Genomic DNA, 23,005 nt, shown 5'->3' with positions numbered 1-23,005 from the left:
TTTTGGCCTCGAAAATCAAGAAACTTTAATAGACACTTTTCCCATGAGTTAGCATAATATGAAACAGACACAACACAAATATCTCTGATGAATTTAATTTCAGCTACTAATGGACGAAGCTTCCCCGACTGGCTCGCAGTTCTACCTGGCGTATTTGGTGCTCATCTGCCTGGCCATTTCCACCTTTATCCGAAGAAGGTAAGTCAGTTTTTTTAGGTTCATTTTATTTGGGTAAAAACAGACAATTTTTATTTCAAATTTCATGCGAGTTGAATTGAAAAAATAATACCCAGTTTTAAATATTTTCAAACAAATAGAAATATATATAAAATTTTCAAATAAAAAAAGAGCAAGTGAAAGAGATTCAGGGGTGCGGTAGAGGTGCCACGGAGGGTCAAACGCAGCATTAGGGCATGCGCGGGGTTGGGGGCGGTCCTGCCTCCAGCGGGCTGGCAGCTCAGTTCTCCCGGCAGCAGCCGGGCCGGTGGACAGTAGATGGAGGGCGAGCGGTGGCCGGACGGCTCGCCGCGCCCCCACCGCCCCCAGTGGCCTCCTCGGAGGCGGCTGCCGGCGGTTCGAGGGTTGCCACCTGGATTGTCGCCGCCGCCGCCGCCGGCCGTCGTCCCCAGTTTGTTACTCAAGCCGCCTCCGCGGCCGTGGCTCAAGGACGTCAAGAGCCACTCGTACCCTCCGCCGACGGCCGGTGCCACCCCCACGGGGGCGGCTGGCGCACGCGGCCGCGTGGCGCGTGCCTCCCGAGCCATCGCTAGCGGCCAGCGGTAAGCCCTGCAGCGGCCTCTGTCCGTCTCAATGTCCGCTTCCTCTTGGCTTCTGCACTGCCGCACTCTCGCACCAACACCAGGGTTCGCCCAGGCTTTACTTTTCTCTTTCTCTAATATCTCTCTGCTTCCCAAAAATATTTCACCCCTTCAGTGTTGCTTTATTATAAAAGCGAATAAATCATAAAAAATATACAAATTAAATTAATGAATTAAGATTGAATATAATAACTTTTAGAATGTTTAGACGGCTAATTATTTAATTTTCTGTCTTCCAATTACAATTTGATCATCAGTTTTGAAAAATTTGTTTCAATTAAATTTCTTGCAGATTAGTAAATTGTTTAGAATTAATTTTTACAATCAAGTAACAACATATTCTGGATTAAAAGGAAAGTAATTTACAAAAAATCAACATTCATATTAATAACATGGAGCATTAAATTTGTCAGAAATCAGAAATTTATACTAAAGTGAACATGTTAACACGTGTTGTATCAGAGAAGTCTTGAAACTCTATAAATGCACAACGGTTGAAATATATATGTATTATTTTCTTGTTTAGTTTCATTTTATTACATCATTTAAAATAACAAAGAAATCAATTTATAATTCAAATCTCGTTTTTAACGTTCAGGCCTAACTTTAACTTTTATTTACAATGATTTGAGTATGTTTATAGAAAAGAATAACTTTTTTTTCTTCAATTAAATTTTCTTATTTTTCCTTAATTTTATAAATAAATATCTTAATTTAATTGAAAATCTTTCTCTTTGAGTCCTTTCAATTAGCTCATGTAGTATAAATTACAAAGTTCAACTTTTGTATAATCATAATCTTTCACCTGTTTTTTACCTTCTTTCTCAGTTAGTTTAGCCACAACATTTAAAATTTGGATTGACTTTATTTTCCATTATCCTGTTCCAGTATATTGCTAAAAAGCAAATTATCTAACCCTACAACTCTTAATATTGAAAAATGCATGAATGTCTAGCATGAGCTCTATAAAATAATTATAGTTAAATAAATAAAAAAAATTTATTCCTTGCTCTGTCCTGTATTTATTTGTTTCATTGGCATTGATTGGCATATAAAAAAATTCAATAATAATTTTTTTTTAGTAAAATGGAGCATTTACAGATAAATCTGCGTTGTCAATCGTCAATCAAGCACAGTTTATTTATAAATAGTTAGATAAAAAAGTTTGACATAATTGCAAAACGTGTGAACACAGCATGTATGACATGTAAATTCCTGTATTGTGTCACTCACAGCCCTCAATCAAATATTCATCGGACTCTCTCGCGGGACGCTCGCGCTAAGCCTTCTCTCGCAAGCACTCTCGCTCGTCGTCATGATGCAAAACTGACGTCAAAGGAGAGTTGTGCGAATTATTCATCAGCCCTCATGACGCCAATTCCATCGCAATTTCACGCTCGCTTTTATCGCTCTTGGAATTTTTGCCCACGTTATATGTATTTTTTCAGGCGCTCCGAATACATAAAGGAGAAATACACGCGCGAGACGCTCGCAGCGAATTTAATATTCCTGCGAAAATCTTTGCCCATTAGCGCTGCCGTTACCTCCGGGGGAAATTTCATCTCCGCGTTCTCGCAGCAGAGCGCGGTGGAAAATTGAGCACATTTTCCCGAGCTGCTCGAGAAAAAAAGCTGAATGCATATTGACTTGATGAGGCTGTTCATCTACGCCGATGATAAAAAGACGCGCTTCTTGTATCGGAAAAGTGGCTTGCGAGAGTCTGTTGACATAAAAGTAAAAAGTAAGCAGAAGGCGTCAACTTTTCTCCAGCGCGTTACCTCATTTGGAAAAGGAGATAAAATAAAAACACCCCTAATAGAATTTTGGCACTTGCTCCAATATTTTTTCTCCATAAATATGGAGTTTGATAAAAAAAAAATTGTATATTATTAATAAGAGACTCGATTAAATTTTTTGGATGATTGAATAAAGTGAATGATTTTGAACCAGGCTGTTTTCTATAGAATCTCATTACTTTTGCCATCATTTTAACGATGAGCTTTCTTTTAGGGTATTTACTTTTGAGGAAAATGTTTGCTGAGCCGCGTGTTCCATTAGATCAACTAAATATTGATTTCTTGTTACCAATTGATTTTTTTTTTTTGTTAACTTGATTTTGACTAGGAATGAAAATTCAATCATATCAATTTTGAAAAAAAAATTGTATATTCCAGAAAGAAATTTGGTTTTCAAAATTCTTCCCATTGAATTCAATTGTTCTTGTCATGTCTCCTTGGAATAGACATGTACAAACCAAACCAATGCTAATTTAGAGAAAAATAACCAAATAACTAGATTGTTTTTTATACTTCTTAGTAACTAACATAAGATGAAACAATTCGGCAATAATCAGTAGATTATTTGAATTATTTACTTATTTTTCATTGATTTATTTTAACTTTAGAATGTAAGCAATGTATTTGTCTGTAACAATGTGGACAAATAAACAATAATAATAGGAATAATGTAATAATTTTTAAATTTATTTTTTAAACTGGTCTCTGCTTTATGAAACTTGAATTTAGAGATTATTTATTGCTATTTAGTTAATCTAAAATTCACATGGTGAAAATTTGAGGATATTTTCTCTCAATTCTGATGACGATGCAATAAAAAACACTAAAAACTCTCGAGGGATTGCAAAAATTGCTGCTCTCCCCCATTCAGTTTGGATCCAACCCTCGTTTCGTCTTTGGTTTTATATTCTTTTTTGTTTTGCCGCGAGCCGAGTGCACATTTTACAGGCTGTTGCTGGGCTCGCCATCTCGTAAAACAAAAGTGACAAAAAGGGAATTGGGGCCGCAGAAAAAGAGTGGCCGCGGCGGACGCTTTAAAGGGCGCGCCGGGCCGCTTTGTGTGAGTGAGTTTGTGTGGATGTGAATTCGGCAGAGTCTCACTCTCTGGTTTATGCCTCGCGCGGCCTCGCGCTCGCCTAATATTGATCGCGTGTGCACACGTACTGTACACTTGGGTACCTACAATTTATATACATTTATATATAATGTACCTGTGCCGAGAGCACATGCACTGGCCGAGACAAAACAGGCTTGCATGCACGCCGCGCACCACCCTCTGCAATTAGCCCCCAACAATATAATCGCCTTCTGCAGAGAGCCTTTGTTGGGCCCCTGTGAACAAGGGCAACCTGTTTGCCCCGGCGCCGTTTTGCAGCCGAAACACGCTCGCAGTTCTCGGAACGGTTGTTTGCTGTTTCGTGGTTTTAACGATGCAAGATTTGGGTTAGCAAAATTTTCAGTAAAGATATTTATTGTCAACAGACAAAAACTTAAATTAATTTATTCCATTAAAACATTAAGAAAAAGCAGTTATTAACTATGGAAAAAAATGAGATAATTATTATTCTTGCTTTTTTTGAAAATTTTGAAGCCATAAAATAGGTGAAAATAGAAAGCACAATATTTTATTTGTGAAGTATTATTTTGCAAAGTTTTTGGACGTGCAAGAAAATTTATAGTCTCTTTTTGGTGTCGATGTGAAGATTTGAAATTTCTTGCAAGAAAGTTTTTCATGTTATGTCAGTTACGTCTATGAAAGATCGACTGATTTTTTTATAATTTATATATAAATTCCGTTAAATGTAATAAATATTTGCCAAACTTGAATTTAAATTGATGACGTAAATGGAACCGCAAACACTCAGTCTTGAACATAATTTAACGGATCTTAAGGAAACTAATTCCTAAAAGAAAAAATAAACACCACATTACCACAAACCACAACAAGCATAATATGACTGCATGAAATACAAAATACAAGTCGTGAAAAACCTACAAGAAATTTAATTTGAACTTTCCTTGAAATTCTCCCTAAAAATTTTTAACTCGTGCATTTATGTTCACGTTTTTGGCCTGCGTCAGTAAAAAAAGTAGTATTATAATATAAACTAAATTTTCTCGAGATCATCTCCATCAGAAATAATATTTTGGCTGTATTGAAATTGAGTAAAAAACTGAAAAAAGTTAATACTCTTATGCTTTTTACATTAAAATAAACGCAATTTTAAACTCTCCGGTTTTATTTTATACTTAATTAAGGCCAAGGACTCCGCCAGTCAGTATTTCAAGTGACGTCAAAGGGTTGAAAGCCTCTTAACCAAGTTCTCAGCAAATACTCAACTTCATTAAAGAATTTCCAGGAATTTTCCACTCTGCTAAGCTCCCCTGAAAAGAGGAAGCTCGCGGTTCGCCTTAAAATTTCCAGATCATTGTGCACGCCCGACTGCAATTTGCGATTTATATGGCGGTTCCCAACTGCAACATCTCTTTGCTACACGAGATGAGAAAGAGAGATCTAGATCGAGGGCACCTCTGATTTTCTGCTCCATTACCGACTTTTCCGGCCACGTACTAACCCTGCTGTCGCTCTGGGCGGAGACGAGGGGCGGGGGAGAAAGAGCTGGAGAGTTATATCATCAGTCGAGATCCATTTCTAATTAAACTTTTTCAGTCCAACGTGTGTTGATTCGGCTCGGTCCGCGCGCATCGATCGTTTCGCGAGCGACAACTTTTTTCTGCCACGGCTCCGCTTTATACTTGCTCAACAAACAGCTTTTCAATGGGCCATTTTCCATTTCGCCTGAGGAGTTTCAGACACAAAGAGAGGCAGGCACTTGTCTCAAATTACATTAATTTCGGTCTGCATCTCGCGATAATTGCTCCAGCCCTAATTGAAATGTTTTCAGTTGGTGACCAGAAGCGGAAATGTGCCGAAGTGACGGTCTGCTGATTTCAATTTTGCAGTCATGCTAGAATTTTATGGTTACAAAAGTGAATTCTTATATAATAATTTGGTCACTGTGGCGGATGGAATCTTTTTGATCGCAAAATTTTCGGCAGCATTCTTGCTGTAGTGGTTTGTGGTGCCATTTTTTCCAACAATTCAATATGTTAATGGTTTTCCAAAATAGAAATATCAATTAGAAATTTTTATAGTTTTTCAACTATACACACTAATTTTATACTCCTTCTTTAGTAAAATTTCAAGGACTTGAGAAAGACTTTTATTTTTTAATGGAATTATATGATTATTCTTTAATTAATCGGCTTTTGGCAGAAGGAAGCCGTACATAAAAGCGTCCGTCGTTTATGTGGCCCGCTGGGTATTTAATTCTCGACAAGAGGGCGCGGAAATAAACAAGACGAACAGTATTCTAAGCAACGGGCAGGCGAATTTTGCGTGCGCCGCGAGAAGGCGGAGGGGCTGGCGCTATTTCGCGCCGTCGGGCTCCGTTTCGCCGCCTCGGCGAGTGTGTCTCTCAGTTTTGCTGGCTCTGTGTCCACGGCTGCAGTGCGGACAATGCGGACGCCTCTGCGGTAACCGGCCGACTCTCTCGCCCCCGGTAAATTAATTTTGGTCGCGCGCAATCTCTTCCGCGCCCGTGTGCGTGAGTCTCTGGGGCTTGCATTTTTCACCACTGAATTTCCAAACTTTGTCCAGACCGAGATCAAAAAGTCTGAACTCATTGGGAACCAATGCTAAGAGATGATTTAAAGGTTGCTTCTGATTCCATTAATTTCTCTTTTAAAGTAATCTCGGATATAAAATAATCAAAGGAAAAAGTTTTTTAGAAATTTCAAATTTTGATAAAATAGGGTTTTAGAAACAAAACAATTTCCCTCTAACAATAAGAAGAATTAAATAACATAAAATTTGCATGTAAACAAAGAAAAAATATCCACATCAATTAATTTAGAAAAAAGTAAACGGTGATTAAAAATTAATTCAATAAATTAATTTAAAGTATTTAAATAGAATTTCAATATAAATTATTTTAATTTTGCTAAAATTTAAAATTTCTTGTTTTAAACTGCATTTCAAATAATCGAAATTTTTTTCAAATCTGGAGAACAACTCAATGTTCTTCCCTATTGCCATTACTTTGTGTGCCAAGTAATTTTGTCATGATCATGCTGAAAATTTGCGCGTCAGATCGGACGACGCTTCGGCGTCACACAAGAAACTGCGCATGATACACGCACATGGTCTTTTTGGCCCTTGTCCATGAAATAAAATTACACCCAAGCTCGCTCAAAGTTGTTTGTCCACTGCTTATAGTTTTTCCTCAACAGCTACTGGAATAATTTCCGTCTCTGAGAAGGCATTTTTATGCAACCGGCACGACACGCTTGTCACGCGGCGTGCCTAACCTTGAAAAGCGGCTAATTTTGAACCATCTCTTGATTTGAAAGTCAATGCGATTGGCGTGAGAGAGGGCAAACTCACGGCCCTGGAAAATCCATACGCGCCGTGGGTGATTCTATTTTTAGTGTTTTCGTTATCAGGGGATATGTAAAAAAAAAACGTACGTCCGTCGGTACACATGTACATATATATGTACTTGGTGAACCCATCAGCACTCGAGTCGGAGGCTTATTCAATAACAACAACGCGACGCGTATCGATTCCGCGTTCACAGAGGGTAATACTCGATGTCGACGCGCGATGGAATGGGAGCTCATTATTTCGATTCGCGGAGCATTTGTTGCAAGAGTGTACAGCAAACAGACTTCATTATCGTCGCCAATTATATTTGCAGAGATCACAACTCGTTGCTTTTTGAAATTGCAAATGAGGAAATGCAAGGGAATTGGGAGTGACAAGTTTTTCCAACAAACAACGTTGAACAAATTTTGTGAGAGAAAATTATTCCAGAGCTATTTATATTGGGAAAACTGCGTGCTTGCAATTTATAATATGTATTCATTGATCACTCAAAGATGCAAACATGGATGAAATTTTTATATTTGTAAAACTCTCTGCAAAATGAAATCGGTATTTTTTTAGAATTTCGATTCTTTCTAATCGCTCCGTTTTCCAAAATTTTTTAAGTCGATATTTTTCAATGTAATGAAGAAATAAAGTAAAACTGAGATCCAATTAATATAAAAAAATTAGTGCCGTCATTTGGAGGAAAAGAGAAACAAAATTATTTTTTATTATCCTACTGAAAGTTTAGAAATCTTCGTATTCACCAGGGCTAAATTTGACTCAATTTTTTTTTAGAAACTTTGTTTAAAAAAGACTAATTTTTGATAACAATTCAAAGGCAAAAATTACTTTGGGAAAAATTCCATTGTTAAAATTAATCTCAATCATTTCAGTCTGAAAATGGTGAAAATGCAACCCCCACTGACTTAAAATTATAAATTTTATGAATTTTTTAATAAAATCGAGTGACTCAAAGTAAGTTTCAATTAGCACATTGATTGGATGCAATGCTGAAGTGACCGGTGGGTGAGCCAGAGACGATGGCGGGCGAGTGTCTGGCGCGTCCGGCGGCCGAGCACTTTTCCATGCGCTTTGAGTGGTTGTCCCTGGACGGCAGCCCGTGCCTCAACTACACGCTCAGGGTGAACCTGGTGGGCGGCGGGGCGTCCTACGCGCAGTGCCTAGACGACTCGGCGCCCTCGAGACGCTTTGAGCGCTTCGACGGGCCACCGTATGTGGCCCACGTTCTCGGGGCTTTGCTGGTCATGACCGTCATTTTCATCGTGTCCATCGTCAGCCGGAGGCGCAGGTGGGGCGGCTGCAGCCGCGGACACGCTTGCTGGAGGCGGCGGTCGGTCAGTCCGACCCGAAACACCTCCAAAAGCAGCAGCAGGTCGTCCTCCGCCTCCAGCGTTGAGGCCAGCTTGCACGAGACGCCCCCAAACATCCCCTTTTTGTAAGAATTAATTTTTTTTTCAAAGATTTTTTAAAATTGGAAAAACTTCTTAAACTGAAAATTAACATTTTTGTTATAAAAACAATAAATTGAGCTACCCTTTGAAAATATTTTTTATGGTAAAAATATTAATTTTCATCTCAGTAGGATCTGTAGGTTTACAATATTGACTTTTTTGTTAAAGGAACAAGATTTTGTATAATTATGTGTGATATTTTTCTTCTTCCTCATTATTTGAAAGGGAACGGTGATCAAAAACTGTTTGCTGTGAAAAAGCCTCTTTGCAGCACTTGTTCTAGATAATGGAATTGCCAAGCGATTTGAATAGCACGAGCAAGGTCTACACAAAAGACAACGGTAAACAAAGGGAAAAGCTCTTTGCAAAACGGAGCAGACAAAATACAAAAAGTTTCATTATTTGACATGGACTATACGGTCGTATTAAGAGAAACATTTTTAAATTAAAGAAACAGCATTAAAAAAATCTGCAGTCAAAATATTATCAGATAATTAAATATTAACATTCTTTTCTTTTAAATCATTGAATGTTAATTTAATATTTCTCTAGTTGAAAATTATTATTTGTATAGAAAACAGTGTCATTCTGTTAAAAGTTTCTCAAAGATTTATAATAGAAAAGGGCTTTTTAAAGTTGTCTATATATAAATATCCAAAATTAAACCGGAAATTTTTAAATTTTTAGCTGTATTTTGTATTATAAAATTTTTAATTCATTAATTGCTGGAAGTATCACCCAGAAATATATCCTATAATGTCATAATTTTGTAACTTCGAATTCAAAACTTTTGTCTCTTGCAAGAAGCCTTTGCAATTTGTTGTCAGCGCCGACCAGCACCAGAGCTTTTTGTTGTTTCGTGTAGCAACTCTTTGTCTGTTTCTCTGACACACATGTACGTATGTGCATTGCTAGCTGTGCAATCAAAATGAAAACTGCGCGGACGAAGTAAAATGCGCAGCGAGGGAGGCCGTATATACTAGAGTGGTTAACATAGTAGCATATTAGGACTGAAGTAGGGCGCCCGCGAGAAAAAGGGTGCATTGCTCCACTTCTCTTCCCGCCCGCGTGCTCAATCGAACCGCACCAGCTGAATGCTCCGTCAAAAGAGGGTCAATCACGTACTATTTGAATTAAAACAAACGATTTTCCTACAAAAATAAAAAAATAAAATGTACTGAATATTATTTAAGACTTAACAAGTTTTAATCGAGGAACCTGCATATAAAATGAAGATAATAAATTTGATTTTACAAGAAACGGTAAAATATACCTGGCATGTCTCGAGCAGAGAAAAATAACAAAATCTTTTCAATGGTACTGGAGCTATATTTATTGTTCACCTTTAACAATAAGTCCGGCGAGACGTCGAGCCCGTGAGGGAGAGAAACGCTCTCGCTCTTATAGGTCCAATGCTCTCCACAGAAGAGCATTGGCATTCTTGAAAGGCACGACGAATATATCTGGCCCGGAGCCAAATCTGGCCGGCTGCTTTTTAAAACAGTTTGCGCACATGTGATCGCTAAATTTAAAGACGAAAGGGTGCGACGCGCCTCTCACTCCGAATCTCTTCTTTTCGGGTCCAGATTTAGACGAATTAAAAAAAAATTGTTGTCTGTATTCGTCATCACCTGTTTACCTTTTAGCAGTTTTAGTAGAGATCGTTTAATTTTTAATAGAAAAATTAGAAATACACACAAATGAGTAATCAGAATACATAGTTGAAATGGAATGTTTCGCACCTTTCTCTAATTTGTATGTTAAGCCCTATCACTCACTTTTTTTACTTTTTCATACACCTATTTCGTCCTTTTTCTCTTTTCTGATTTATATTGTAATTTATTTTATATAAATGAATTATAGAATGAATTTATTACTAAGCTGCAAGTTAATTGAATTATAATAAAATCTTTTAGGTCAGAGCCATGGAAAACGTCAGAGAAAACAGAGGATGACGAGAGCTTGATACACAACTCGGAAGACGACGAGCAGGAAGATCCGAAGGACTATTGCAAAGGTGCATACATTTTTATTAAATTTCCACTCTTTGCAAAAAACACTCACGTGCTTTAGGTGGGTACCACCCAGTGTCTATCGGCGACCTTTTCCACGGCAGGTACCATGTGGTGCGCAAACTTGGTTGGGGCCACTTTTCCACAGTCTGGCTTTGCTGGGATCTGATGTAAGTGGCTTTTCATAAGAATCAAGATCGAACCGCATTCGTGACTCGAGCTTTTTTTTTAAATTGCAGAGCAAAGCAGTTTGTGGCCCTCAAGGTGGTAAAGAGTGCATCTCATTACACGGAGACGGCGCTCGATGAAATCAAATTGCTCAAATGTGTCAGTATTTTTTTTTAACTTCGAATTTCTGAAAATAATTCCATCCCCTCAGGTGCGTGACAGTGACGCAAGTGATCCTAAGAAAGACAAAACGGTGGCGCTACTGGACGATTTCAAGATCTCGGGGGTGAATGGCACCCACGTGTGCATGGTGTTCGAAGTGCTTGGCTCGAACTTGCTAAAACTCATTATCAGAAGTAACTACCAAGGCATTCCTCTGTCAAACGTCAAACTCATCATCAAACAGGTAATTTATCTTTTTATTTACTTCCCTTCAATCATTAGCTGACCATCCTCTTCATTAGTCAGTAAAATCATGCAATACGCAAGCACCTATCTCAATAGAAGACAATTATTTTTCATTTTTAATCAATTAAATTATTTATTATTATAATATTTTCATGTCTCTGTAAATTTTCTTTGGTTTTTGTGATAGGTGCTTGAAGGTTTGGATTACCTGCATACCAAGTGCAGGATAATTCACACCGATATCAAGCCAGAGAACATATTGCTGTGTGTTTCGGACAACTACATCCAGAAATTAGCTTCCGACGCGACGCAGTGGCAAAAAATGGGCCTCAAACTGCCAGGATCTCTAGGTAAGCAAAACTGCTAAAACTTATTGAAATTAATATATTGGTGAATTTTTTTATAAATATCCAGTTTTTATATTTATTTGTTTTTTGGTATAAATAATAAATTGGAATTAAGTAGGCTGCATTTTGTTGACAGTGAGTACGGCTCCGACGCCTCGGGATGAGAAGAGCCATCATTCATCTCCTGCGCATTCTGTTATCGAGGGTAGCAGTATGGCGCCAAGACTGCACTTCCCAAAAGCAAACCTTCGACGAAAAAAGCTGAAGAGACGGCCAAAGGGGCAATGTTCGTGGGTGGAGGAAGAGTTGAGGGCCACAGGATCCGAGGGTGACTGCGAGTCCGACGGAGGCGCCACTGACCGCCTTTTGGACCGCAGTAACAGCGCTCTGGGGGCACTGACTTCGTGGGAGCTGCCAGGAGAACGGCTGCTCAGCTCCAGCATAAGCGCCGGGGCCATCATTTCGTCAGTCAGGTCGATCATACAGGGATCGTCGGATAGCGCTGACAGCAGGAAATTGAAAAATTGTTAGTTCAATCTGAGAGTAAACATGTTAGCTAATTTTTTAATATCAGTCATAGGCCTGGAGAACAGAAGAAGCTTTGCAGAAATGGAGCATGCGGAGATTGTGGCTTCGGCGCAAAATCAGGAAAACCCTGAGGAGCTCTGTAATGGACATGCAACGGTGAGAGAACGTACGCCTCTCAACCGAAGTGAAAGCCAAGCAATGGAGGACACAAAGACGCCCAACACTTTGCTTCCTGAGGGTCAATCAGGTAAGCATTTTTTTTCAAATTCAATGTATTTTCAAAATTAAAAAGTGATTAAAACGTATTTTTATGTCATTTAAGTTATGCAATTTGGTCTGCGTCAATGTCACGCAGGTTGCATTTTTTGACATTCCAGGCGCTTTTTGATATTTTTTGTTACAATGTAACTGATAAACACATATTTTAATTAGCACTTTTTGACGACACTATTTGATTTATTTTCAGATAACACATTCCGTAGGGTGGCGTCCTGTCCTGACCACAGGTCGCACATCATTAGTCATCCCGACGCAGCGTTCGAGATCTGTGATGTCCAAGTCAAAATAGCAGATCTCGGAAATGCCTGCTGGGTGGTAAGAAACGGTATTAGATTTTTTGCCAGAGTATTCATTTCTAATGATTCAGGACCATCATTTCACTGAAGACATCCAGACCAGACAGTATCGCAGCCTGGAGGTCTTGTTAGGCGCAGGGTACAGCACTCCTGCTGACATTTGGAGCACTGCTTGCATGGTAAAAAAAATAAGTGGTACAAAAAATCTCTTGCTAAATTTTATGCTTCTTAGGCTTTTGAATTAGCAACAGGAGACTTTCTCTTTGAACCCCACTCTGGTGAAGATTATTCTCGAGATGAAGATCACTTAGCACACGTCATGGAGCTGCTCGGAAACTTGCCAGACCACATTCTCTACGTAGGGAAATACTCCAGGGAATTCTTTAATAAAAAGGGTATAAAATCAGCTGCTTTTGATTTAAAATGAAAAGGTATTTACTGGTTTCTTTTTTAAATAAGGGGAGCTGAGACATATTACTAGATTGAAGCCGTGGAGCCTGCTGGAGGTTTTAACAGAAAAGTACGACTGGGACCAAACAGACGCACAACAGTTTGCAGACTTCCTGCTCCCTATGTTAGCTTTTGACCCAGACGAAAGGGCCACTGCGGCTGAGTGTCTTCGTCATCCTTGGCTGCTCAATTCGTCGTGAGTTGGAACTGCTGTTTCTTATATGTGGGGAGCTGTTAATTTCTTCAAACATGCTCCTTCCTCTTCAAAGACAATCTCTGGATTGCCGCATCACTCAACGTCAAAGCTACTAAAGACCATTTTGAATTTGGTCAAGTGCAACTGGAATTTTTTTGAAAAGTTGTATCACTGGTTGAGTTTCTCATTTTTCAAATGGAAAATTAAAATAACTTTTCAGCCCTTTTAAAAACCGGAAAGCAGTAAAAACAATACAAGAGAAGCAAATTAAGACCATAGGCGCTCTTTTTCAAAAGAGGCACTCTGATATTTTTGTAGCCGATCACTTTGGACAAGTAAAAAATATTCTCATATCATTCTCATTGCTATACGACTGTTTGTAATATTATAATATATATATATACTTCTAAATTACGAATAGAAGGTTGAAACACACCTTCTGAGAATACTGTAGCAGAGCTCGTCTCTTTCTCAAATGGAACTTAGCCGCGTGCACTATCGCTTTCCTTCAGCTTTTCTCAAACTGTCTCAGCCAGGGTAATTAAGAAAATAATGATGTGACTATCATTGTGTGCAGGACATGCTTTTCGAGCAGCTATGTGAGTAGATCAGAGAAACTTTATCTGTCAAAAGTCAAATGTTTGTAGCCCAATAACTGTTTTAATAGATTGCCCTTCGAGGCGAATACTCAAACAACATTTTCTTTGTAACAATCATTTTTAAACATCTTAAATTATTTTTTGCTAAATCACAATGGAAGACTTCATTTTATTTTTTGAAAATCAGCATTGTCACAATATTATTGTCTCACAACAGTCATTACATACAAGCTCTTGGCATCTAAAACACAGTACAGCATTTTTATGCTTGATATCAGTTTAACAGTTTTGTAACACTTCTCATCATTGTAGTTTACCTTTTTAGAAAGAAAATTTGGGTAATTTAATACAAATTTACGCAGAAAAAAATACTAGCAGTAATTCTGCTATAATAAAAAAACGTCAAAAGACGCGCTCACTTAAATAACAAAGCCTGAGCCGGAACTGATGAATCAAAAATGACATATTATAAAACTAAAAATGGATTTAAAAAATAGCCTCTCAAACGGAAACATAGTAATATCCGATAAAATCTTAACTAATCTGAAGCACCTTAATAAAATTTCCAACAATCACAACCGTAAAAAGCATAATTTGGCAGTTTATAACATCTCCAAACAAACTTAAAACAAAGTAAAAAGTTTACCCAATTTTCAGGTGGGTTTATAATTCGGAATGTTTTCACTATTTTCTCACTAAAATTTGGTGCTGGTTTCAACGTCGCTGACTCTAGCGCCACGTGCGCCAACTTTGTGCATATCCCTATCTAAAGAACCAATCGTTGCAACACCTTTGAACTGAAAGAAAAGAAATAAAACATTAGTATTTAAGAAAGTTAGTGCGAGAATTGAAAATACCTCTTTAAACTCTCTGGGTAAAATTCTTTGGATGAATGGACTGAAGAGATTTGCCTCGACCAGTTGCGTTTCTTTGAGGAACAATTTGCCGTAAATAAAGCTCACGACGATTCCTACTAGGAGTGTGACAAAAAAGCCGATCACCACGTACCACATGTAGGAGAGGCGGTACAAGTAAAAATACTCTGAATCATCTCTGCAAAAATTTAAAAAACAAAAAATTAAAAACTGATTTTGAAGAAAATAAAGCAAGAGTCCATACTTAATAGCAGCAGTAGTGGCGTTTGCCATCCTGAGGAGTCTGTATGTAGGATCTTCACAACCCTCAGTGCTAACTGGCAAATAAGGTGGGGGTGGCTTAGGCCCACCAAAACCTATCCAAAGCGAAATAGCCATTCCGATAGCTAGTCCTGATATGGCACCCTAATAAAATAATATAGTTTATGAAGAAAGAAAAGCTCATAAACAAAACATACCACTTGATTTGAAATCCAGAAGAACATTCCAAGGGTGAAAGTCCCAAACAAAGGTCCGCCGACAACTCCGAAGATAGTCAGCGACGCCTGCAGAACACCTCCCAAGTTTTGAGCCACAAAAGCCATTCCTATGCACAAACTGCCATACAGGAGAACCAAAATTTTTGACAGGAATGTGGAATTCTTGTCCGACAACTTTTCGCTCTTCCCCATTCTGGCCAAGATGGGCTAAAATTTAATTTACAGTTAAAACAGTTAAATTGCTTTACATTTTTGACTCACTCTTATGTAATCCTCAAGAGTCACTGCCGCAAGAGAGTTTACTGCAGAGGAAACCGTGCTCAGAGAGCCACTAAAAATTCCAGCAACAAAAAGTCCAGGTAGGCCTGGAAGATTGCTCAAGGTGTCGACCACAAAGAGTGGAAGCAACTGAAAAGTTTTAACTTTTATTTTAAATAATACTTTTTAACTGCTGTTAGTACATACCTGGTCCTTAGAAGCAATTCTTTTCTCCTCATAAGGGTCGCAGTCATAGTAACGAGAGTAAATGGCTAGACCAGAGAATGAAGTGCTCAAACTAAGGGCTGTCAAAATGGGCCAATTGAGCCATAAAGCCTGCTGAGATTTCTTTAGGCTTCTGAATATTAAACAAAAAAATTGATTAAAAATGAATACAAATAATATAAATAACTAATACTTTACGCAAAGAAGACGCTGGATTTGAGCCTGGTTGACAGCATAGAGAGTGAGATATGTAAACCCACCGCCTATTACTAGAGACCAGACTGTGTGTCTGACTGTTGGATCAAAGCTGAAACTATTTTAAAAGAATATCAGTTACCAAAAATATGTAATGTTTTGTGAACGTTTTACTTAAAAAACTCAATTCTGCCTCCTTCGTATGCAATTTGCCAAATTTTGTCCAACCCTTCAGCGTCGATGGCACCTTTGATGATAACACAGTAAACTGCAGCAAACATGAGCACCGACTAGTAAAAAAAATATTGAGTTTAATACCTAACAAGTATTTTGCACATATTTTGTAGTATTTGATTATTTTTATTTTTAATTGCTAATGGTATTTTTAATCTATACTTTTTTTACGCTTATCTACAAAATAAGTGAAATACACAAATTATTATTTTTTTGTATGTGTTTTGATCCCTTGAATTGATAAGAGAGCTTACCTGGAACACATCAGTTACAAGGACAGCCTTCATGCCGCCTATGGTGGAGTAAAAAGTGCAGACGATACCGACTGATAATATCGAGGCAAGCAACGAGATTCCTGTCACTGCAGAGAGCGCAAGAGCCGGGGCGTACAAAACAATGCCCATGTACAGTATCATTTGGAAGGAAAAGGCAACAGAGGCACACAGTCTGGTTGCTTTTCCAAAACGTCTTTCCAAGTACTGAAATAAAACGTTTAATTTTGTTATGAAATTGAATTAGAAAATTTTGTACATACTGCATAGGCACTGGTGGCTTGCAATTCATAGAAAACGGGCAGGTACCCATAGGCAGCGATTGGCGTGGCCAGTCCGTAGGAAATGTTGATCATAACAAACTGAGTGCCGTAGCTGTAGTTTTCAGAGCTGACTCCAAGCAGGGTGACAGCAGACATAAAACTGGCCATCAGTGAAAAAGCCACCGGCACAATGGACATATTTTTGTCAGCCAAAAGGTACTCCTATGGAATCAAAATTAATATACAGATTGCAGAGTGAAAAAAATATAAATATACCCTGATGGTTTTCTGTTTGCCTCCGGTGAACCTGTAGTAAATACCGATGGCCGCTGAGATTAGGAGCATCAGGGCAAAGACTAGGTAGTCCTCGACTCCGAAGGTTGGCTCAGCCATTTTCGACAGTCAAATTCGGCTGGCAGTAAATAATAATTCAAGGACGTATCTATGAAGGCATTAAATAAATTAATAGATTGATTAAAGAGGGGTCGCTGTTTTTATTGAAAGTCAATTGATACAAAAACTATTGCAAATTTAAATGATAATTATTATTATTTTAAATTTAAAGGTATCAAAATAAAATTTAAGGTTACTTGAGTACATACTGATTCGGGCAGGTGATTAAAATTTCACGTTTATCTTAATTTTCTGCATTAATTATGAGTGAAAAATCACGTGCAAAAAATGTGTTTTTGAAGGTGCTTTGTTAATACCTTGTAGAAGTTTCAGTCTCGGCGTCAATATGACAGCTGCAAACTCTGCAAGGATTTGAAATCGCCTGACCACTTGCGGTTTTATCTTACTGCTGATATATTATCGCTGAATCGATACTCGCTAATTAAAATTTATAGTTTTTCTGGTGCTGTTTCTCTTTTTCGGAGTCATTCTGCCGACTTTGCTCTTCATTCGTGCCCTGCCACGCCCACTACCCTTCTGCTGATTTCCACTTTTATGACGTCACCTACAAACATGGCGATCAATGGCGATTAACAACAACATCGGCTAAATTTGAAAGGTATACTTTTTTAATGTTTTTGTCAAAAAAACAATAGTAAAACACATTTTCGTCTCTCAAAATTGCTCAAGTACTTTTCCATTATCATTCTTTAATTAAATTCTAGAACAAAAAATATGAAAATATCTTATTATTGATTTTATTTTCAAAAAGCGTCAGTGTTATGTATGTCAAGAAATTTATATATTTTCATATTTTTTTTTATTTTTATTTTGCAATAAAAATTTTGAAATTTTTATCTATTCCAGAAGTCCTTAACTGCACGATGGACGAGTTCTCTCGGAAGGTGCTCCAGAGCGTGGTGGCTCAGGTGTGCAGCCAACTAGGCTGGCACTCGATCCACGCAACACCTCTGGACATTATGGTCGATCTTCTTCACCGCCACCTCAAGCAAATCTGCGTCCAGACGCACCGATATTCTGAGCAATGTAATTTATCCAGCTTAAGACTCCCTTAGAACAATTCCATTTACATTGTTTGAAACTATTTTAGTCAATCAGACTCAGCCAAACTTGGACCATTTGGGACTGGCTTTTGAAGACCTGGGAGTTCAGATACAGGATTTGGAGGAGTTTGTCAAGAATGTGGAAAGCATGCCACTTCCGTACAATGTGCCCAAGTACCCTCTGCCCAAGGAGAGTCACCTCAACTTCCTCAAGCCAGGCAGTAACGAGGTTGTCCACCGACCTGTTCATGTCCACGAACACTTGCCCCCTATGCATCCTGATCTTGAGGGTTAGTAAAAATTTACTAATATAGTTGCGGAAGAAAAATATTTAAAATTTGATTTATAGAAAACTCAAAAAATGGGACAAATGTTGGAGAAGGCGGTGGAACTGGGGACTTGGCTAGTGGAGGGCCTATGTCACCCAATGCCTCAGGGTCGCCAGTTTTTAAGAGACCCAGTGACCTCCTTGAAAGCCCAGCTATGAAGAGAGTCAGGTATTTAAAACTAATACTTTTTAACTCAAAACAAAAATTTATACCTTGGCCAATGTTTCAAATTGTAATTCATTCTCTTCAGGTTGGCAATGGAAGAAGAGGGTGGTGGTCGACCCCTCAGGGAGATAAGCAGCGTGATAATGACCACCAGTGGCTTTTTGTCGCCTGCTCGTGAGGGCAAGCTGCCGGAATCGAAACCACCTGTCATCCCAAGCGAGTACCTTGAGCATCCTAAACCACCTCCCCCTCCCACGGCATTGGCCACCCCGGGGTCAAAGTCGGACAAGAAGAAGCAGTCGATGAGTAAAAATTTGCTGAATGCTAAGAAAAAAGAGGTGCCAACTAAGAAAAAAGAAGCTCCTAAACCTCCAATTCCGAAGGTAAAAATTGTGCTATATTTTTGCCAAATTAAATGCCATCTTAATTTTAATATGAAGTATAAATAAATATTTATGTCAGACTGTTATTCCCATTCTCTTAAAATTCACAATGCCTCTTTCAATTTATAATGATTTTTTATATTTAAAATTCACAAACTGAAGAGATTTTTTTATTGCAGATCCGGATCAAATCTAACAGATTTGTATTACTAAACATATTATTAATGACTTAATTTCCAAATCAAACTAAAATGTATACAACTGTATCTTTTAGGTGGAGAAAAGGGAAGAGCCGCCTCCACCGAAAAAGAAAAAGGTGACCAGCATGAAGGAGTTGGACAAACTAAAGGCCCTGAAACAGATCACCGTCAGAAAGCTACCACCAGCACCAACAATGCCCACAGAGAAGCTTCTGGTTGACCCAGACAAACAGAAGCTCAATATTTTCAAGAAGATTCCTAAAGTGAAAGATGAAGCGATCAAGAACTCGCCAAGGGAAAGCTCACCGAGTGTGACCATCACGGAGGTTGGGCCTCCAAAGCATGAAGAGGCCCGAAGGCTTGCCAACATTGATTCTGTCATTGACTCGGTTCTCTCAGAGCCAAAGGTAATATAAAATAAAAAATTGTTTATTCGTTATAAACTTTTGCGTAAACAAATTTTTATAGATTGAGATGGTCGTGGAGGAAGAGGTGATTCTGTCAGACACATTTTCACCTCCGAGTACTCCGTCGGCACCGAAAACTCCTGAAATTCTGTCTAAGGCAGATCGTATGGCGGAAAAAAGACGAAAGCGGGAAAAGAAGCAGAAAAGCAAGGCAGCGGTGTCTGTGACCACTGTGGAGGAGGAAGACGATGACATCATTATGGAGGGACCAATCGATCGGCCCCGAACACCGGAAATCTTGCCTCCGGCCATTTTCCCCTTCATGTCTAGATTTCCAACTCCTGGACTCATCCCGCCACCTCCTATGACCTCTCCTCTGCTCTCTGGGCTGCCTTTCCCTGGCAAGGAGCCAACACACCCCGCCATGCCCAATATGCCAATGCCACCACCCACCTTCATGCACCCTAAAAGTTTGGAGGTTGAGGCGCCCTCGGAAAGTGTGACTGAGGAGGTCATCGAGACAGAGGTTATTGTAGAAAAGGTAACTTTTTTCTATCCATTTTCTGATTTTAAGATTATATTTTATTTTAAAATTGTGTATTTATAATATAAATTATATTGATTTAAAGTTAAAAAATATATTCAATTTTATGTTTTTCATAATTTTCAGAGTAAAGAACACAAAAAGGAAAAGAAGGAAGAGAAGAAGGTGAAAAAGAAGAAAGACAAAAAGGACAAAAATAAAAATAAAGAGAAGGGTGAAAAGAAGCGCGACGAGAAGAAGGTCAAGGAGAAGAAAGACAAGAAGGAGAAGCGCAAGGAACGCGAGGTAAAAAGGCGCTACTTAACTCGCTACATGTCACGTGGCGATATCGACTCAAGGAAAATCTACTAGTCTTTATAAATTACTCAAATTAATTTTAGTCTAAATATTTTGTACCTTGAAATAAACCTAAGTCATTTTTCTAGAAAATTGTGCTCAAAATATCGGACCCGCGAAAAGTAAGCCTAACCGTACGTTGATTGAATTTAGTTGCTCTAGGGCACATTCGTCACTTTCAAACAAAAATGTTGCACTTCTTGTGCTGCGGTCTAGTTCAGGCACAGCTAGCTCTTTCACAGTTTGTTGCTTCACACTACGTGTTGTTGGGGTCTGTCGTCTCAGGTACTCGAACATTTTCCCAAATTGGTGTGCAATAATTACTGCGGTTTCAACTCGCGACTCTCCAGATTTGTACATAGATAATCTCTCTACACACTCTTATTTTTATTTCTATTTTCATCTTATATTTTGCCGTTTTCTTTCATACTGCAATATTATTTGTGTGGTTTTGTTGACTAATTTTCATTTCATTATTTGTATTTGTAAGTAAAAGCATGCACCTATTGATTTGTCAATTAGAATTCAAATTTTATGCTTTCTTTTAAACAAACAAAAAAACAAAGGAACACAAATTTTTAATGTTATTTAAGATTTGTTTATAAAAAGCTTTAATATTTTTTATAATTTTTCAACAAGAAATAAAGAAAATTTCTATAATTTTCTGAAAATATGTTTATCATCAGTTCTATTCAAACTGTTTGAAATTATTAAAGATAAATTTCTTGTATTTTTTGCTTGAGATCATTGAACTGCGATCAAGATGTTAATTATTGAAAAAATTTTAGAGAGACGAGAGAGCGGACACAAGTTCTCCTGCCATTCCAAAGCTAACTCTCAAGTTGGCGCCGGCTTCTCCTCGACCACCTACACCAGACGCTCCAAGAAAATTGTAAGTTACAATAACTCACAGTCTGTGTCATTTTTCATTTATTTAATTTAATTTGATAACAGGGTGATCAAGCCAATTGTGATGAAAGAGGAAGAGCCGCCTGAGAATCCACCCGAGCTGGCCAAATTTGCACCTCTGATTACTCGGCCGCCAAAGCCACCCAAGGTCAAAGAGGAGCCTAAAAAAACACCGCCTCTGCTTCCACCTGCACCAGTTCCAGAAACGGTTGCATTTTACATCGTGAGTATCCGTTTGTCTTTTCAAAAGACTCTCGTTGGGGCAGAGGCGCTAAAATCAAAAGCCCTCTGCACGCGCGCGGTCTCTTGAGTAGATTTGAGCTCTCGATTGTGATGGTTACAATTTTTATTTCACTCGTGTTTTCATTTTCAAACTGCACTCCTCCTGCTCACCAGCATGTCTGTAGTTCTTCTCTCTTATACTCACCAGTGTATATAGAAAGCTGTTGTTGTTTCTCGGTTTCCTCTCGCCTATTTCTTGACTCGATTCTTAAACAATAGAAATCGTATTTTGAGTTTGACCCGCGTTTTTGCCCTGACCCGTAGCACGACGGCAGCCAGCATAAATCTAAGAGCAGAAGGAGGCCATCAAGTGACGCTGTGGCTACCGTGGTGAGTCGCGCGAACAATCGAGAGCTCGGCGGTCGCGCTCAATTTTTATTTCATTTCAATCCATTTCAACTTTCTCCAAGCAAAAGCAAAACCATCTCCCATTGAATCATTTTTCTATTCCTGTATTATAGAACAGAAACTCCCAAAAGCTATCCCATAATTTAAAAAAGAGACAAAATTTTCATTGCAACATGTCAAATTTTGGCTCAGTGTTATATTTCCTAATTTAATTTTTACTCATTTAGTTAATCAAAAACCTTTGAGTTTAAATCCGTCCATCGCCAATTTTAGGATGAAGCTGGCAACAAAATTTGGATATGCCCTGCTTGCAAGGGTCCTGATGATTGTACACCCATGATCGGCTGCGACGATTGTGACGCTTGGTACCATTGGTAAAGATTTTCCCAAACTATTTGAGAATTAAATTATAATCCTTAAAACGTACAGGGCGTGTGTGGGAATTCAGGTTCCACCTGACGAGGACGTCAGTTGGTACTGCAAAGAGTGCATCGTGAGGAAGCAGAGCAGCTTCTCAGACAAGAAGAAAAAGAAGGTCAAGAAGAAGGTTTAAGGAGAGATGAACCCATTTTTTAATGTTTTAGTTACTTGCTTAAGAGTGAAGAGTTAACTCTAAATTTTGTTAATGAAGTTTCAAATTTGTGATTTCCTGTTCTAAATTTTGTAGATTGAGCCATTTTGATTTAACTCGGTAATCTAAAAGGTTGCTTGATGTCTTTATTGTTTCCTCTAGATAAAGAGAACAATTTATTTAATTATATACATGTAATATTTCTGCAGAGCTATTAGTTGTATAATTAAAACATCTTAAAGAAAAAATGCAGCATGAGTATAACTTCAAACAATCATAGCAATTTAAGCTGGATTTTCCTCCCTGTCAATGAAATTCTACCAAAATAAAAATTTAGTTGCACTCAAAATTAATTTTGTATAATTTTAAAACCATTATAATAATAAATAAACATCGATGAACCTGATTTTTTATAACGAGAGGAATTAATTAACTATTATTTGTTTGTTCAATCTAAAAAAAAAAATAATTA

At 38.2% G+C, this 23,005-nt stretch overlaps 3 protein-coding genes across 10 annotated transcripts; 2 read left to right on the top strand and 1 right to left on the bottom strand.

Moving 5' to 3' along the window:
* The first annotated feature begins 31 nt into the window (after nt 1-31).
* LOC132193248 (SRSF protein kinase 2-like) lies at nt 32-14,148 on the top strand. Of its 4 annotated transcripts, none has more exons than XM_059613799.1 (13): nt 32-47; nt 104-198; nt 10,435-10,535; nt 10,592-10,700; nt 10,770-10,857; nt 10,910-11,104; nt 11,294-11,456; nt 11,590-11,979; nt 12,028-12,228; nt 12,448-12,575; nt 12,628-12,735; nt 12,789-12,951; nt 13,016-14,148. In XM_059613799.1, the coding sequence occupies exons 2-13, from the start codon at nt 110-112 to the stop codon at nt 13,204-13,206; spliced, it is 1,926 nt and encodes a 641-aa protein (XP_059469782.1). In that variant the 5' UTR covers nt 32-47; nt 104-109; the 3' UTR covers nt 13,207-14,148. The 4 variants fall into 4 exon arrangements, with proteins under 4 accessions (XP_059469782.1, XP_059469781.1, XP_059469783.1 ...); XM_059613797.1 differs by lacking the exons at nt 32-47; nt 104-198 and adding exons at nt 6,017-6,177; nt 8,037-8,502; XM_059613798.1 differs by lacking the exons at nt 32-47; nt 104-198 and adding an exon at nt 481-779.
* Nucleotides 13,834-17,528, bottom strand: LOC132193250 (putative sodium-dependent multivitamin transporter). Of its 2 annotated transcripts, none has more exons than XM_059613802.1 (12): nt 17,205-17,528; nt 16,879-17,044; nt 16,603-16,824; nt 16,322-16,546; nt 16,008-16,123; nt 15,832-15,951; nt 15,621-15,771; nt 15,417-15,563; nt 15,135-15,362; nt 14,921-15,081; nt 14,659-14,854; nt 13,834-14,598 (listed from the first exon to the last, which is right to left on the bottom strand). In XM_059613802.1, the coding sequence occupies exons 2-12, from the start codon at nt 16,993-16,995 to the stop codon at nt 14,497-14,499; spliced, it is 1,785 nt and encodes a 594-aa protein (XP_059469785.1). In that variant the 5' UTR covers nt 16,996-17,044; nt 17,205-17,528; the 3' UTR covers nt 13,834-14,496. The 2 variants fall into 2 exon arrangements, with proteins under 2 accessions (XP_059469785.1, XP_059469784.1); XM_059613801.1 differs by having other exon boundaries at nt 17,313-17,527.
* LOC132193247 (transcription initiation factor TFIID subunit 3) lies at nt 17,471-22,876 on the top strand. 4 transcript variants are annotated; one of them, XM_059613793.1, is made up of 14 exons: nt 17,471-17,614; nt 17,863-18,042; nt 18,107-18,349; nt 18,409-18,556; nt 18,639-18,936; nt 19,211-19,543; nt 19,605-20,084; nt 20,214-20,372; nt 20,513-20,545; nt 21,212-21,315; nt 21,378-21,555; nt 21,879-21,944; nt 22,236-22,336; nt 22,392-22,876. In XM_059613793.1, the coding sequence occupies exons 2-14, from the start codon at nt 17,880-17,882 to the stop codon at nt 22,513-22,515; spliced, it is 2,430 nt and encodes an 809-aa protein (XP_059469776.1). In that variant the 5' UTR covers nt 17,471-17,614; nt 17,863-17,879; the 3' UTR covers nt 22,516-22,876. The 4 variants fall into 4 exon arrangements, with proteins under 4 accessions (XP_059469776.1, XP_059469775.1, XP_059469777.1 ...); XM_059613792.1 differs by having other exon boundaries at nt 20,513-20,557; XM_059613794.1 differs by lacking the exon at nt 20,513-20,545.
* The last annotated feature ends 129 nt before the right edge of the window (nt 22,877-23,005 follow it).

The sequence above is a fragment of the Neocloeon triangulifer genome, unplaced genomic scaffold (assembly GCF_031216515.1).
Source record: "Neocloeon triangulifer isolate White Clay Creek 2 clone unplaced genomic scaffold, ASM3121651v1 ptg000003l, whole genome shotgun sequence".
Taxonomy (NCBI): Eukaryota; Metazoa; Arthropoda; class Insecta; order Ephemeroptera; family Baetidae; genus Neocloeon; species Neocloeon triangulifer.
This window is presented reverse-complemented; position numbering and strand designations above follow the sequence as displayed.

What these genes read in the sequence shown, in the direction of transcription:
- LOC132193248 (XM_059613797.1), top strand. Translation starts at nt 8,087, where the DNA reads ATGGCGGGCGAGTGTCTGGCGCGTCCGGCGGCCGAGCACTTTTCCATG. An exon ending in TCCGAAGGACTATTGCAAAG is followed by an intron (nt 10,536 to 10,591) that starts GTGCATACATTT and finishes CACGTGCTTTAG; the next exon opens with GTGGGTACCACCCAGTGTCT. An exon ending in GCTTCCTGAGGGTCAATCAG is followed by an intron (nt 12,229 to 12,447) that starts GTAAGCATTTTT and finishes ATTTATTTTCAG; the next exon opens with ATAACACATTCCGTAGGGTG.
- LOC132193250 (XM_059613802.1), bottom strand. Translation starts at nt 16,995, where the DNA reads ATGGCTGAGCCAACCTTCGGAGTCGAGGACTACCTAGTCTTTGCCCTG. An exon ending in AAGCCACCAGTGCCTATGCA is followed by an intron (nt 16,547 to 16,602) that starts GTATGTACAAAA and finishes GTTTTATTTCAG; the next exon opens with TACTTGGAAAGACGTTTTGG. An exon ending in TTGTAACTGATGTGTTCCAG is followed by an intron (nt 16,124 to 16,321) that starts GTAAGCTCTCTT and finishes TTTTTTTACTAG; the next exon opens with TCGGTGCTCATGTTTGCTGC.
- LOC132193247 (XM_059613792.1), top strand. Translation starts at nt 17,880, where the DNA reads ATGGACGAGTTCTCTCGGAAGGTGCTCCAGAGCGTGGTGGCTCAGGTG. An exon ending in CCAGACGCTCCAAGAAAATT is followed by an intron (nt 21,316 to 21,377) that starts GTAAGTTACAAT and finishes ATTTGATAACAG; the next exon opens with GGTGATCAAGCCAATTGTGA. An exon ending in TGTGACGCTTGGTACCATTG is followed by an intron (nt 22,337 to 22,391) that starts GTAAAGATTTTC and finishes TAAAACGTACAG; the next exon opens with GGCGTGTGTGGGAATTCAGG.